At 36.8% G+C, this 15,217-nt stretch overlaps 1 protein-coding gene across 3 annotated transcripts in view; it reads left to right on the top strand.

Annotated features, from left to right (window-relative positions):
* The window catches only part of gish (casein kinase I gish), a 645,075-nt gene that overhangs the window by 491,428 nt on the left and 138,430 nt on the right, over positions 1-15,217 (top strand). For all 3 annotated transcript variants that reach the window (XM_067137660.2, XM_068225467.1, XM_067137661.2), the window contains exon 9: positions 11,887-11,967. In XM_067137660.2, the coding sequence (XP_066993761.1) occupies positions 11,887-11,967 (81 nt within the window). The remainder of the gene's footprint in view (positions 1-11,886; positions 11,968-15,217) is intronic.

The raw sequence follows: 15,217 nt of genomic DNA, 5'->3' as shown, positions 1-15,217 counted from the left end.
TGTGAAATACTTACTTCTGTGGTATGCTTTATGAGGGGAAAATATATATTCAGGAGTCAAACTACACATAATGTATAACTCCTTAATATGACTGACAAGACTCTACTAAAAGGGCAAATCAGTGTTTGTAGCAATGACCATATTGTTCAGCAATTAAGGTAACATCTTGAGTGACATCAGAATACTTACAAGTTAATTTGAAACTATAAATAAGTTGTAGTAGGAAGGGGAACAGATGAACAGAGTACTGAGGTAGATATGAATAAAGTGATCACGAAATATTTTCAAATCAAGAGAAAATTGTGAGGACAGGATAAAATATTTTAAAAGTCAATAAAGCTTGCAGTTTTACATAACTGTTGATATTATCATAACCTCTAGTTTTGCATGAAATTTGAACCACAGGCATGACTTGTTTCAAAAATTCCACCTGCAGTGGGTGGGATGCAAACAGTGGCCACCTTTATAAGAAGACAGCAACAGGGCCACGTGGTTACAGTGCCCCAGGACTGAAATAGTTTACATACCTCAAACTTTTAAGTTTAAAGAAAACAACATTTGATGATGACTGCAAGAGGAAAATTACAAAATGGAAATGTTTGCAGAATTAAGAAACATTGATAAATTGTAAATTACAGAACAGTAATAGAAATTAAGAATCATAGATTAGTAATTTTCTTCATGGCTGACTACAGTCTAGAGGTAGGGACCCTGCCTCTTACCTGGAGGCCCTGCATTTGATTCACTGCCTGGTCAGAGATTTTACCTTGATCTCAAGGCTGGTTCAGGGTCACTCTGCCTACATAAGAATGATTACAGAGGTACCAGACGGTGAGATATGACTCTGGTCTAGAGAGCAAAGAATAACATTGGGAGGATTCATGGTGCTGAAATGTCATTTCTTACTCTGATGGCCATCAGGCTGAGCAAGGGTCAGTTGGTAGGTCAAGGTCCATCAGGGTTGTGGACCATGGTGGTGTTTTCTTTTCTTTTAATACTTCAGGTATTTCCTTTCTTGAATATTTCACTATTGGTTTTTTGCTGCAAATGCCATAACAGTTATTTTAGTTGAGTCAAACCAACTTACATCATAAAGTTTTGTGTGTAGATTGACTCCAAAATAGCTGATACTATTTAACATCGATTAACAGCTTGTCATAGAAATAGGGATAATATTGACCACTTTAAGTATTACCACAGAATATAATGTCCCAAAATAAAACATTTGACTGTATTTTTGTTGTATACAAATTTTAATTAATGACATGACTGAATTTCTGTATCACAAAAAAAAATTTAATTCAGTTGTACCTTGAATAAAGGTGTCTGTTATAAGAATATCTGCTGTATTTTTTGAGAGACTTAAGTAGTCCTGTGTTCAAGATTATCCAGTCATGTATGTTAAATACATATTACTTACAGCATTGCTATCATTTTCAATATTAAAACTACTAGCTAACCGTGCTTCCCGTAGCTGTGTGTTAGGCTCGCCAATTGTTTTCAAGCTGTTGCCCATCTGAATTTATTACCTCTATTCTGCTTTGTTCTAAAATTATTGTTTTGAAATGTACAGTCAATGAAATAAAGTGTACATACATGGTTTATGATAGTGGTTTCTTTATAGGTGTTCAACATTTTGTGATATGCAGTTTTGTCATTTTCTGTTTCAGTTTGGTTTTTTACCTATTCTTTTAATTAGGTGGTTTCAGCTCATAAGAAAATGTAATAATCCCTGCCATGGCTTTCAGAAAGTTTTGCACTTAAGTGGCCATTTACCTTTTTCTGAAGTGATCAGAAATTTCCTTGTGATAATCAAATTACATAAATGTTGGAAAAGCAGAATTTGTAGGGATGCTTCTTATCACTTTTACTCTCTGTATCACGTATCAGAGCAAACACCTTGATAAAGGGCTGGTTTCATTGAAAAATATTTTGGAGAAGTGGGTTTTTCTTTGTATTTGTTTGTTCTGTCTGTTACTTCACTCAGCACAGTTTATATTCTTCAAAGCATGCAGCTAAATGAACTGTGGCTTCCTGTTCAGTCACTCCTTATCTTGGTGGAAAAAATCTGTTCCAAAGACTATAAACTGCTTCTTCATAAATATTGTTTTGCCCAATCTCTTAGAAGCAGTGCTATGTCTATTGAGAAGTATACAGGGTTATTCACCTAAAATGTTCCACGTAAATAACGTCTAAACCATTAAAGATATCTGTATTCTGTTGTTATATTCTTAAATGATATCCAGGGGCTTGTAAAATAATGTGCTACGTATTCTCATGAGGTGATTAATAACCGAGATATTGATACTAACTCCATATTTTCAAATAAAAAGGCACAAATTCATACAGCTGGCCTAAAAGTTCAGCTGCGTACAATTTCAAATATGTACGTATTTTGAAAATCAGACAGTTACCTTTCGAGATCTCAATAAGAACAGCATGCACGGTTTTGCATGCCGCATCAGACAGTGTGCAGTTGCAATAGGACATATTGATGCGCATGGAGTTTCCTGGGTGTGATTCCAGCCACAGGCATGTAAGCATATCGTACACATGTGATCGGTTTGCGAAGTGTATATGACAGGCGAACTCATGATAGGACTGGGAGGGTTGATGTTTTTAAAAGAAATTAATCACTTTGACTTCAAAGGAGCTTATCGAGAGCTATAATTATCGCTGGTTTGAGTGTACAATACATACTATTGTATGAATTGAGAAATAAACATAACAAAGAATACAGTACATGCCTGGTATCGGTTCTGTGGCTGGAATCAATGCCAGGAAACAGCTTGCTTGCCAATACGCCCTCGGCTGACCTCATGCTGTCTGATGCAGCACATAAAACCCCAAATGCGATTTTTTATCTATCTCAAAAAGTGACTGTCCAATTTTGAAAATACTTACATATTTGAACTTGTACGCAGTTGAACTTTTAGGCAAGCTGTATGTATTCATGCTGCTATTTTTAAAAATTTGGAGTTAGTATCAATATCTCAGTTGTTAATCACCCCATGAGAATAAGTAGCACATTATTTTACAAGCCTCTGGGTATCATTAACGAATTATTATTAGCGTATGGTAACGTACACAAAACAATACAAAGATTAAATATACGAATATGAAAACAGAATAGAGAGATCTTTAATGGTTTAGATGTTATTTCCGTGTAACATCTTGGGTGAAAAACCCTGTATATACCACAGACCAAGCACTTATGCTCTCCCATTGGAAAGACAAAGTGCCTACCACAAATTGATTGATATTTCAGGAATTGTTACTTGGGTAGCTGAAGGATCAAATGTCAGACCTCTTATTTACTAGATAGTTGTGCAAACTGGTATGCCATTTGAATTCTATAAAAGTTGCAACTCTACATAAAGACTTCCTATATCACAGTCTTCTTGGAAACCTTGTCTAGGAAATGAGTGTATAGTGGTACATAGACATGTTATTTATTCATAGGATATAAACTTCATGGTTTTGATTCGTATTGAATTGTGATCACAATAATAATTATTGAATTAATATTTTATGGTTAACCTTTTTCAATACTACAGTATATTATGCAGTATTATTGAATTACATTACTAAACTAGGGACTAATTTTGGCCTTGGCTGGCCATCTTCAGCCTTAATGTAATACATCTAATAACTAAACAAATGTAAAAACACACAGTTGGTGTGAAAACTAATGTATGAACACACATACACACATACAACTAATGTACAAACACACATACATTACTGGACCATACAACATTAGTTTAATAATTATTATTGTGATGTCATTTATTATTATACTAGTTGATGTACCCGTGTTTCACTACGGGATTCTCAAAAAGACTGTCTTTGTGGTTTTCCTAACTACAGTTAACATAAGCCATTACAAAAAATGTTAGTAGGAACGTAGGGATTAAAAGCAATGTTATCATATAAAATACTCGCTCAAATGAAAAGCCTCTCATTTTCTCACTTTTAACGGTCTTACAGTTCAAAGTTCCAGTGCTGGAATGACCAGGCTGCAGACACCCGTGAACACTCCACTGCCATTGTTCCCTTAAATATACACACTGCTCATTCCAATCAGTGCCTTAAGGTAGGGATTGAATAGCTCGAATGCTATGATGAACCAGTTTGTTACGTACCAGTAGTATCAGAAAATTTATGAACCAGAAGAATGGCATGCTTAAGAAGAAAGTTATCTAACTCCCCTGCTACTTCCCACCAATATCCAGGCAGGTTATTATACTCGGTATGACTGGGCGAGTTGGCCATGTGGTCAGGGGCGCGCAGCTGTGTTTTGCATCCGGGAGGTAGTGGTTTCAAAAACCACTGTCGACAGCCCTGAAGATGGTTTTCCTTGGTCTCCCATTTTCACACCAGACAAATGCTGGGGCTGTACTGTAATTAACGCCAGGGCCACTTCCTTTCCACTCTGTGATTTGTAAAATTATTTATAGCTTAGACTGAAGTTCCTTATTCTCAGACTTTATATACCGATTTTCATTAAATTCTGTTTACCCATTTTCTCGTGACTCGGCGCTGATATGGATTTTGTAACAAAAATCCAAATTCATGAATATCTCTGTGATCACAGCCGGTACGGTAACAATGTATAAGACATAAATGATCGGAAATTTAATACTGTATAACTTTAGTTCTGTAGTATTAATTGATACGACCTCTAATAACAAATATTTGAGAATTAAATTTTAGGCCTTCCCCTAAACTACCATTTACCGGGCAAGTTGGCCGTGCGCGTAGAGGCGCGCGGCTGTGAGCTTGCATCCGGGAGATAGTAGGTTCGAATCCCACTATCGGCAGCCCTGAAGATGGTTTTCCGTGGTTTCCCATTTTCACACCAGGCAAATGCTAGGGCTGTACCTTAATTAAGGCCACTGCCGCTTCCTTCCAACTCCTAGGCCTTTCCTATCCCATCGTCGCCATAAGACCTATCTGTGTCGGTGCGACGTAAAGCCCATAGCAAAAAAAAAAAAACTACCATTTCACTCGGTGTTAATAAAATTATTTATGGCCTAGATTATAGCGACTTATTCCCTGACTTTTCATACTGTTTTTTATTAAGGTAAAAGCAAAGTCATCTCTGTTCAGGCATGAAGGCCCTTGGAGGAGTTAACCTCAGCACGTGATGGGGTAGAGTGGTTAGCACTACGCCCGGCCGTCTTTGCCCCCAGGAATTAGCCTGGTACTCATTTTTTATGTAGGCTGAGTCAACCTCAGGGCCATGTGCACCTCTGGAAGTGGAAATCTCGTTTCTTAAATTTTTCATTAATTTTTCATTTTCATTAAGGTAGGACCACTAATAAAATAAATATTTGAGAATTAAATTTTAGGCCTTCCTCTAAACTACCATTTTTCTCTGCGTGAATACAATTATTTATGGCTTAGATTGTAGCGACTTATTGCCGGACTTTGCATACCGATTTTCATTCAAATCTCTTATGCTGTTTTCTCGTGATGCGTATACATACATACATACATACATACATACATACATACATACATACATACATACATACATACATACACAGAAATTATGGAAAATTTAAAAATGCATTTTCTTGTTACTGTAGACATGACTGATACATAAATGCCATCCTTTTTAAATTCTGAGCAATGTACAGACAAAACTCTTATTTTATATATATATATGGATTTGGTAATACAGTATTGGTCAGTTCCAAAAAGTGAATAATTGGACTCGTTAAAATGAGAAGAATGTAATTATCTGAGTAACGTGGATTGGTGCAGGTTGATGTAGTTGGTATTCCATCATTCATGAAGTCTTACCTCAGATTTTTTATAGCAAACGTATATGAACTGGAAAAAAAAAAAAAAAAGCTTTAGAGGTAACTGCAGATGTGCAGATATAGGTACAGGAGGACAACAACAAGGCTGTATACATGTATTTCTAAAAAAACCTACAACCTGTTTTCCAGTCAATGACTGGGTCAGGGGTGGGATGAATGAAGCCCCCAACTTGCGGCGAGGATAGGAATTGTGCCGGCTGCCGAGGCCTGTCGCACTCCTCTGGGGTAATGATTAATGACTGACAGATGGAATGAAATGATAGTGGAGAGTGTTGCTGGAATGAAAGATGACAGGGAAAACCGGAGTACCTGGAGAAAAACCTGTCCCGCCTCCACTTTGTCCAGCACAAGTCTCGCATGGAGTGACCGGGTTTTGAACCACGGTATCCAGCGGTGAGAGGCCGGTGTGCTGCCGCCTGAGCCACGGAGGCTTACATGTATTTCTAGTTTTATATATATAAAGAAAAATGGTGCAACTGCCCCGAGGGGCCATGACTATACCCGGTGTTTCAAGACATGGCTTCTCTTTGACTGGTCGAAACAGGAATTTGAGCTTCCGGTCTGCGGTGAAAACTGGAATTATATTGTACTTCTCAAATCCCTGTTTCGACCAGTTAAAGAGAAGCCGCGTCTTGAAACACCGGGCGTATATGAAATTCCATGTGGTTGTGGTTGTTCATATGTTGGCATGACAAAAAGGCTTGTTAGCATCAGGGTGAAAGAGCACATCAGATCGGTAAAGAATGTCGCTCTTTCATCCTCCACGGAGAACGCTATAAGTCAGTCTGCCATAGCAGAACATTTCTACATTACAGACCATGAAATCCTCTTTGACCAGGCGAAGGTCATGGCGCCTGTAAAAGACTTCTATGCTCGTCTTGTAAGGGAAGCCATAGAGATAGAGCTGCGACCAAATAACATCAACTGGGAAGACGGCTTCAAGTTACCAAATACATGGAGACCTGTACTGCAGAAATACATGCATAACACCACCATGGCACAGCGGGACGCACTCAAACTGTTGACAGAGGGCTGTGCATCAGTAACTTCCCTCCCAACCACCACAGCACAGCGCCACGATCCTTGAGTCCAGTTAGTGGGGTAGGCCGTGGATAGTACGAGCATGACTTCCATGTTCCTTCAGATAATTTCTTTGCTCACTGTCGGAGGCAAAACTTCACACGCCCTGATGAAGGCCAATGCAATTTGGCTGAAAGCTTGGCTTTATTATTAATAAATATATATATATAGTGGCTTTAATCCAGTTCATTTATTTCTTTATGTTAATACAATGAGCCACGAAAACTTACGTTCATTAATCTAAGAATGTATTCTTCACATTCATTGTCAACACATTTAACAGGAAACCAAGAATTTTATATTTTCAATGACAACAAAATTTAATAGTTTTAAACAATCTTATCCAGCCTACAAAAACAATTGGTTTTAAGTCTCTATCTGTGATTGACAACTCATTCCAAATTGGTTTCGTCATGATTAAGTAAATGATATATGTGGGTCAAAGGAGCCCCCGGGTGAATATATTCTTTACCTGAGACCATTGTCATCTTAATGATCCTCAAGTTGGATGAAGAAGATCCATTTTAGTTTTGGACATTTTTTTAAATTAGTTAGAATAGGACTAACAATTTTTAATTTGTGTTAAAATACCATTAATTTTTGTCACTTACATTTGTGTATTATTCGCACATTAAAAAAAATATTATTCTGGCATGTTAATTTTAAGAGGTTATTACTGTGTAACATTAACGTCCGTATTTCATACTGTATATGATTAAATAAGGTCCTGGACGTTGACCTTAAGGTTGACTACAGGCTGAAGATGCCCAAAAAAGGGTACTTGGTAAGTCTATATAAATTAATGTAGATTTAATCCACATTCAATGTGGTATGTATTGAATAGGTGGGTTTATTAAATAATATCAGATTATTGTATATCTCGGACATTTTTAACCACATGGGCTATGATAAAAGAGATATTCATGAATTTAGGTTTTTAATACAATGTCCAGTAATGCTAAACATCACTGACCTACAATGTTCCAAGCCCATAAAACTGGTGGAACAATAACAGTATACTGACCGTTGTTAATTGAATTGTGCTTTCTGTGTTGTCGGCTCCCAGTCATCTCTCATAGATGGCATTATCGCTGATGCAAGTCATTGGCAATTGATACGTAAGTCCGGGGATAGCTGGATGTACACTTGGCTATATATTATTTCATCATCAGTGTACAGTGACATAGCAATATTAAGGGGAACAAAATAGGAAATGTTGAATTTCTTCAGTTGCATAGGAAAACCGCTCATACTAAAAGTTGTGCTAAAAATAATTTCCAATCCAAATATCTTGGGAACATTTGGTTGTATCAGTATATAACAACAATTATCACTCCCTTACGTGTGTAGCAATTGTATCGTGGTTACACGCATGACGGGGATTCCCTCCTCATGCACAAATAAGTGAATAAATTGTGTCTCTTTTCTTCTATTAAAGGAGAAAGGGCCTAAAAATCTTCCTCGCAGTACTGTTGTTTACTTAAAATTATTTCATTTTTGTTATGACCTTAATTGAAATAAATGAGAAGGGGAAGTAATACTCCCTCGCTCATATTCCTGATTTTTTTATACATCCTAACACACATAAGCGGAGATTCCCCACAGTGTTCATTTTACATCATCTTTTTATTTTTCTAGATTTTTAATGTATAATAAACACTACAGTAAAATTCACATCAATAAAGAACAAGTAAAATAGTAACAATAGTAAAAAATAATAAAAGTAGTAAAAGTGAAATCCAAAAGCAAAAAGAACTAAAAATATCACCATCTAACTCAGCTAGCAAGTCCCTGATGCATTGTTCTTCCTTTTCAAAATCCATCATATACTCTAAAGTGTATCATTCCTAAAAAGGAACGGAATATAAAATGAGCAAAGAATAATAGGTGAAGGTATAACAAGAGCAACACCAACGAAAGTCAAGAATATAACTTACAATAGTCACACGGTCACACGCATAGGCAGGAACTCGCCGCCCGGGAGAAGAATAACAAACGTCAACTTGTGTACACGCCTCAGCAGTGACTAACAATGACTCCACTCTGCGTGGATGATGTGCGCAGACGATGTCCTGGAAAATAACCCTTCACGCATCTCAATAAAATTCAAAATTCACGAAAACGTTTAAACAGCGGGGAATCTCCGCCCTGCGTGTAATGGAGTGTTATAGAAAATTGCTCTTTCAGTCTTTTATGTCAGACACAGTTTTACCATACAAGCTATAATAATGGAGATTCTCATGAATTCAGGTTTTTAATTACAAAGTCCACCAGCAGCAAGCGTTGGTGACTTGGAAATATTGTTCAGTCGTCATGGTAATAAACCTGGTGGTGGTGGTGGTGGTGGTGGTGGTGGTGGTGGTGGTGGTGGTTTTTATGAACAGAAAAGACCATATGGTCATTAGCCCCTATTAATCAGTTGGATGATAGAAACGAGTATTGAAATAAACAGAAGAACGTGAAAAAAAACGATCAGTCAAAGAGTGAGGGTAAACGGAATCTCAAAACGGGGGTGAGGGTGGAAGCCTAGGCCTCGGATGCTTCAATATGTAATGGCCTACAGTGTTCTGAGTTGCTAAATTTATCAAATATATATATTGCACTTTCTGACTATTGTTGTTCTGCTGCCCATCATCTCCACTAGATAGCATTGCTGCTGCCATTTTCCAAAGACTAACTCATGAATGGCAAATAACATTTTATTTCTTCTCTAAACCCAGTCTGCCTTTGTTTATTTTTTAAATTTGTTTTTAGTTCATTGAATCATTCACATCTGATATTACTTTCATATACAGTTTTATCTGACATATATTCTGAATTTTACTAATCTAAGGATAACTTGGCATCATGATTTTTCAGATGAAAATTCCTCTCTAGGAACCACCTCCCATCATCTAGGTGGAAAGTTAACAGCTTAGCCACAGTGCTGATCTTGTCACTTATCTTCCCAAATGTGGTTCTTTCATACATTAGTCCATAAGAATTAAATAATCCTAATTTTATTGCCAGTCCTTTTTATGACCCTTCTTGATTATTTACCACATACTGAAGATCTTACCTGACATCTTTTGTGTGAAACCACTCTTATTTTATCTATCCTGTGAGCAATCTGGAAAATGATATTTAATAACAACAGCCATTCTTGGTTTAGGAATAGGCTTTGGTTATATTTCCAAAAATGGCTTTCACGGCTGCAGATCTTAAAATCTCGGGAATAGAACCAGCTTGTGGGGGGTTAGGCCGTGTGCATTTGCAGCTGTGAAAGCTATTTTTGTAATTGTATCTCCATGGAGAGCATACATTTTTGAAAAAGGAGAATTTATTTCTCCTTTAGCATTTTAGCAATCCCTATTTGCTAACACGGAGGGACCACACAGTTGGTCTGCCACTGCTAAGCAGAGTCTTGGAGGAGTGTGCCAATCGAACTGATGAGCCCAATGGCACGTCTGGCTGAAACTCTGCAGATGCACATGGTCTAACCACCCAAAAGCTGGTTCTATTCCTGAGATTTTATAGTCTTTTTTTAGTTCATTTTATTACTTAGCTCTTAACATTTACTTCTGAAATCAACTTTTGCACTATTTCTATTATCAGTTTGCTCATTTTCTCATGTATAAGTTACAAACACACTTCGTAGCGTTTTATGAGTTATCCATATGATTTTAGCTTCACTAAAATTTATAAAACTGTTTAATATTTAATTGACAAACTGTTCAAAATGTAATTATATTGAGCTCATAGTTGCATAAATGCAAAATGAACATTATTACATATTGAAATGTGTTTAAAATGCTCAATGTATATATTTTCTTTTTCAAATGCAACTTGTTCACTAACTTGATATACATTTCCTTGGAAATAGGGTACCAGGCAAAAATATCAGGCAAGCTGCAACAAGCATAGAGTACTTACCATCCTGCTTCCAGTTAAAATGTTAATCACTTTCTTTAAAAAAACCACATGGTCCTGGAGGGTTAGTTAGTTACTTAACAGTAAATTGTCCCATGTTCCTTGATACCGTCTCTGTAATTGTTCAGTTGTAAAGTTGAATGAAATCTTCTCATTATTACTAAGGAAGAGGTGACATTTACTGTTTTGGCTATGGATGTCATGACAAGGATACAGTGATGTGCGTGAAAGTAGAGTGATGCCATTAGTCAGAAGAAATAAAGTTAGGTTAGTGTGGCAAACTGAAAGTACACTAACTCTGAAGAATCTTAAATATTCCTCTATTGACCCGTTACTGTAACCTTCGTGCAGGAGGTCGCAGCACGCTATTACTGAAGACAAATTCCAGTCATCGTACGAGAATCTGGAGTTGATCTACGGAGTGTGCAAACCATTGAAGTAAAGAAGACTGGAAATGGGAGAATTCAAGTGTATAGCAATAGGGCATTTTTTAAATGCATTTGTGATGAATGCTATTTAAAAGGTAAAACATCAAATCACCAATTTGCTTTGTACCTTGATGTGCAGTTCGATATTTGTTCAGTTTGTTCAGCTAAAATGTGAAAATGAGGGCAATCAAATTTTTATAGTTTTTATTTTTCTACCCTTTTTCTTATACCATTGTTATCTAAAACATACTTATGTGTTCATATCTACAATGAACATAATGCATAGTCAGTCCTTATTGCTCATGACATCCAAAGCCTCAGGAGGAACAAAATTTTTAATCAAAGCTTAAGGATTGTGGAAAGAAAAACTTCTGCTTTGAAGCAGTAGCTGTTGGCAAATGTTAACTATTTTGCCAGACTAAACAACAAAACTTTTGCTTTGTTAGTAGTTGTTTTAGTATTTTATGTATTATGGAATGACAATGTACAGTTGCATGAAATAAAGTGTAATAAACTTGTAAGTTCTTTCCTTTTCTTTTTTTTTTAACAGTGAGTCGTGTTGTTTAATAAGGATTTACTTAATTCTGAAGTTTTACTGGTATGGAGGGACATTATATATAGTTATGGTTGTTTTTTAGTCCACACCTGTTGGATCTCTGCAAACAGGCCACGAGATCGTTGTGTCGCCCAACAGAGACCGGCATCCAACAGCAAATAAGGTAATACCAGTAATCTACTCTACTCTTCTACTGTAAGAAACAGCTGACTTTTATTTCAGTTGGCAAACATCATCTTCAAGAATTAGAACTTGCAATTTTCTCTACAGAGAAATACAATATTTAATGAGGTATACAAATTCTCGCATCACGTTCACAGTAATAGTGTACCATATGTTACTTTTTGTACAACTTGAGTCAGCGCAATTCCTTCTTGATGTGTATAACTTTCTTGTTAGAATGTCTTCTTGCATCATTGTTGCCATTTGGAAGAAAATCCATCAGGTTGGTTCTGAAGGAGAATTAATGTAAGAGTTCATGTTCATGAAATTGGGCTCATGGGTATTAAATTGTTGGTATTGGGGACATCGTTTAATAAGTGATCTTAGTGAATGACTGGCATTACCCTGTTGGGAAAGTTCAACTGGGCAGTCACCTTGAGTCTGATCTCATATCCCCATTAGAAGAATGGAAAGTGTTCGTTAAGCCCTTATGTTATATGTATACATTAAAAGATTATGAAAACATATACATGCATACATAATTATATAGAACTGATATGCTGCGATACTCAGAGATGCCATGAGAATTTCTAGTCAGGTGTAGAATATCACCACTCGGTTGTTGAATCTATATTTAAGGTATAATAAAACTACATAGCATCAGTGTTCGTCTGTATATTTATCCTACCATAACTTTGGGAATGGTTGGAGATATTTCAGTGACATTAGTAAATTTACGTGCATGTACTCTGCTGTACACTATAAATATTATCCAGATGAGATGTATGCAATAAAAGAAAATGTGGAGCAAGCAAGCAAAAACCACTTGACTTTGACCCTTTATAATTCCAGCATTCCCAAGCAATTGCAGATGGAGTAAGTAAGTAAGTAAGACAGTAAGGAAATAATTTTTAGAAGTTGATTTACAGAGGAGGTAATGGGAGAGCATGTTTATGTCCAATAGCTCACATGAACTATTTTTATGGTTTCTTTACCATTTACAGAAGTAGTAAAATGTCCACGAGATTATTGGAATAACCTGAAACACTTTCTGAAAATAACCTACCTTGTAGGTGAGTAAATTTAATAATGATGAAAATGCTTTTTAGAAGAAGTATTTTGAACAATTTTCATAATATCAACACCAAACGCATATGGTAAAACTTACGTATTATTATTATTATTATTATTATTATTATTATTATTATTATTCGTGAATGGTCCCTTTCGGAACATACGAAGCTTTATTTATGATTTCGTTTGCGGAGGATCCAGGATGCTTTCATCTGTTGACTAAAGATCCTTTTCCTTTCTTCCATCCACTTGGTACCTGCTCTTTTTGGTACTTCTTTCTCTGGAGTAACTTCCCACTTGTCAGTTTTCTTTCTATATATATTTTGATTCAAAATGTCTTCAGGTTGAATTTGTGCATTCTTCATGTCTGCTTTTGTTTGTTGTATCCAAGGAAAATTCTTCAGTTTATTAACTCTTTCAAGAACTTGGGTGGGTTAGTCTAGTTTCTGGAAGTCTCTTAACATGTCCATAAAATTTTAGCCTTCTTTTCGTGAGGTCTGCCGCAATATTAGATAATTTTTCTGTGGATTTTCGGGTTTGGAGGCGGTACCCTTCTCCCATGTGTCTTGGTCCTAAAATTTTCCTCATGATTTTTCGCTCTTCATTTAGGATATTTTCCAGCGTGCCCTTTCTTTGAAGCGTTAGTTTCCCCTGCATATAAAGCCTCAGGTTTGATTACAGTATTGTAATGTTTTATCTTAACGTGGAGAGACATTTTTTGTGTTAGATTTCTCTTGTTCTCTTATAAGCTCTTCTGAGTTTTTGGACACAGTTGTTTTGGGCTATTTTCTCTTGTCCGGTTGGTTGGAGGATCTCGCCCAGGTATTTGAAGTGAGGAACTCTGTTGATTTGTCCGTATTTTGTATTGAGATTATGGATGTCCAGTTTTGCACAGAAAAATTCAGTTTTCTGGAATGAGATATGAAGTCCGACCTTTCTGCCACATTCTTGGAGAATTTCAACTTGCTTCATCGCTGGAAAAAGGACCAGGTCATCCGCGAAGACTAAGCATGGAATTTCAAGCTTGTTTTTTCGTATCCCGATGTTTACTGGGTTCCAGCTATTTTGTGCTTTCAGTTCTTTTTCCCATTCCCTCATCACCTTATCTAGTACGAGGTTGAAGTGGAGGGGTGACAGTCCATCCCCTTGCCAGACACCAGTTTTTATCAAGAATTCATCTGAGATTTCTCCCATGAATTTCACTCTTGACTTCGTATCACTGAGGGTCTTTTTGGTCAAGTTCAGCATTTTGGAGTCTAGTCCCTGTTGTTTCAGGCAGCTGAACAGAGATTGACGATCAATTGAATCATAGGCCTTCTTGAAATCTATGAAGGTACAGATGATTGGAAGGTTTCTGAGGGCCCTGAATTTTAGAGCGGTTTTGAGGTTGAAGATCTGTTCAGTGCATGATCTGTGAGGGCGGAACCCAGCTTGATATTCACCAATCTTATGCTCTAGTTGTTCTTGTATTCTTTTCAACAGGCATGCAGAGAAAATTTTGTAGCCGACTTCAAGCAGGGAGATTCCCCTATAGTTGTTCACATCAGTTTTGTCTCCTTTTTTGTGAAGTGGGTGAATCAAGGCACATTTCCAGTCTTCTGGGAGTTTTTCATTTTTCCAGATTTTCTGTATGATTTCTGTAAGTTCCTTGAGTGAATTTGGACCAAGATTCTTAAGGAATTCTGCAACAATCCCGTCTCTTCCTGAGGTTCTGTTGTTCTTTAGTCATTTAATGTGGCTCTGAATTTCTTCCTGGTTTGGTGGAGGTGATTCTGGGTGAGTGAAACTGGATGCTTCTTCAAGAAATCTTTCAGTGGGTTCGGGGCAGTTAAGAAGTTCTGAGAAGTACCATGCAAGTTCTTGGCAGTTTTCTTTATTAGTAAGCGCCAGTTTTGTGTCTTGTTTCCTGAAACATAAGTTCTGTGGAATGTATCTTCGGATTTTTTCTGTGAATGTTCTGTAGAAATCCCTTGTATTGTGGTTTCTAAAGTTTTCTTCAATTGACTCCAGTTGTTCTTTCAGGTGCTTTCTTTTCTCTTGCCTGATGGTTTTGGATACTTGTTTTCTGGTCTCATAAAATTCTCGTTGAGTTTTCTGGGATTTTCTACTGTTGTATTTCTGAAATGCAGATTTTCTTATCTCTAGGGCTTGATTGCATGTTGAGTTCCACCAGGGGT

The sequence above is a fragment of the Anabrus simplex genome, chromosome 1 (genome assembly GCF_040414725.1).
Source record: "Anabrus simplex isolate iqAnaSimp1 chromosome 1, ASM4041472v1, whole genome shotgun sequence".
NCBI classification, from domain to species: Eukaryota; Metazoa; Arthropoda; class Insecta; order Orthoptera; family Tettigoniidae; genus Anabrus; species Anabrus simplex.
Note: the sequence above shows the minus strand (reverse complement) of the source record. Positions and strands in the feature narration are given on the sequence as shown.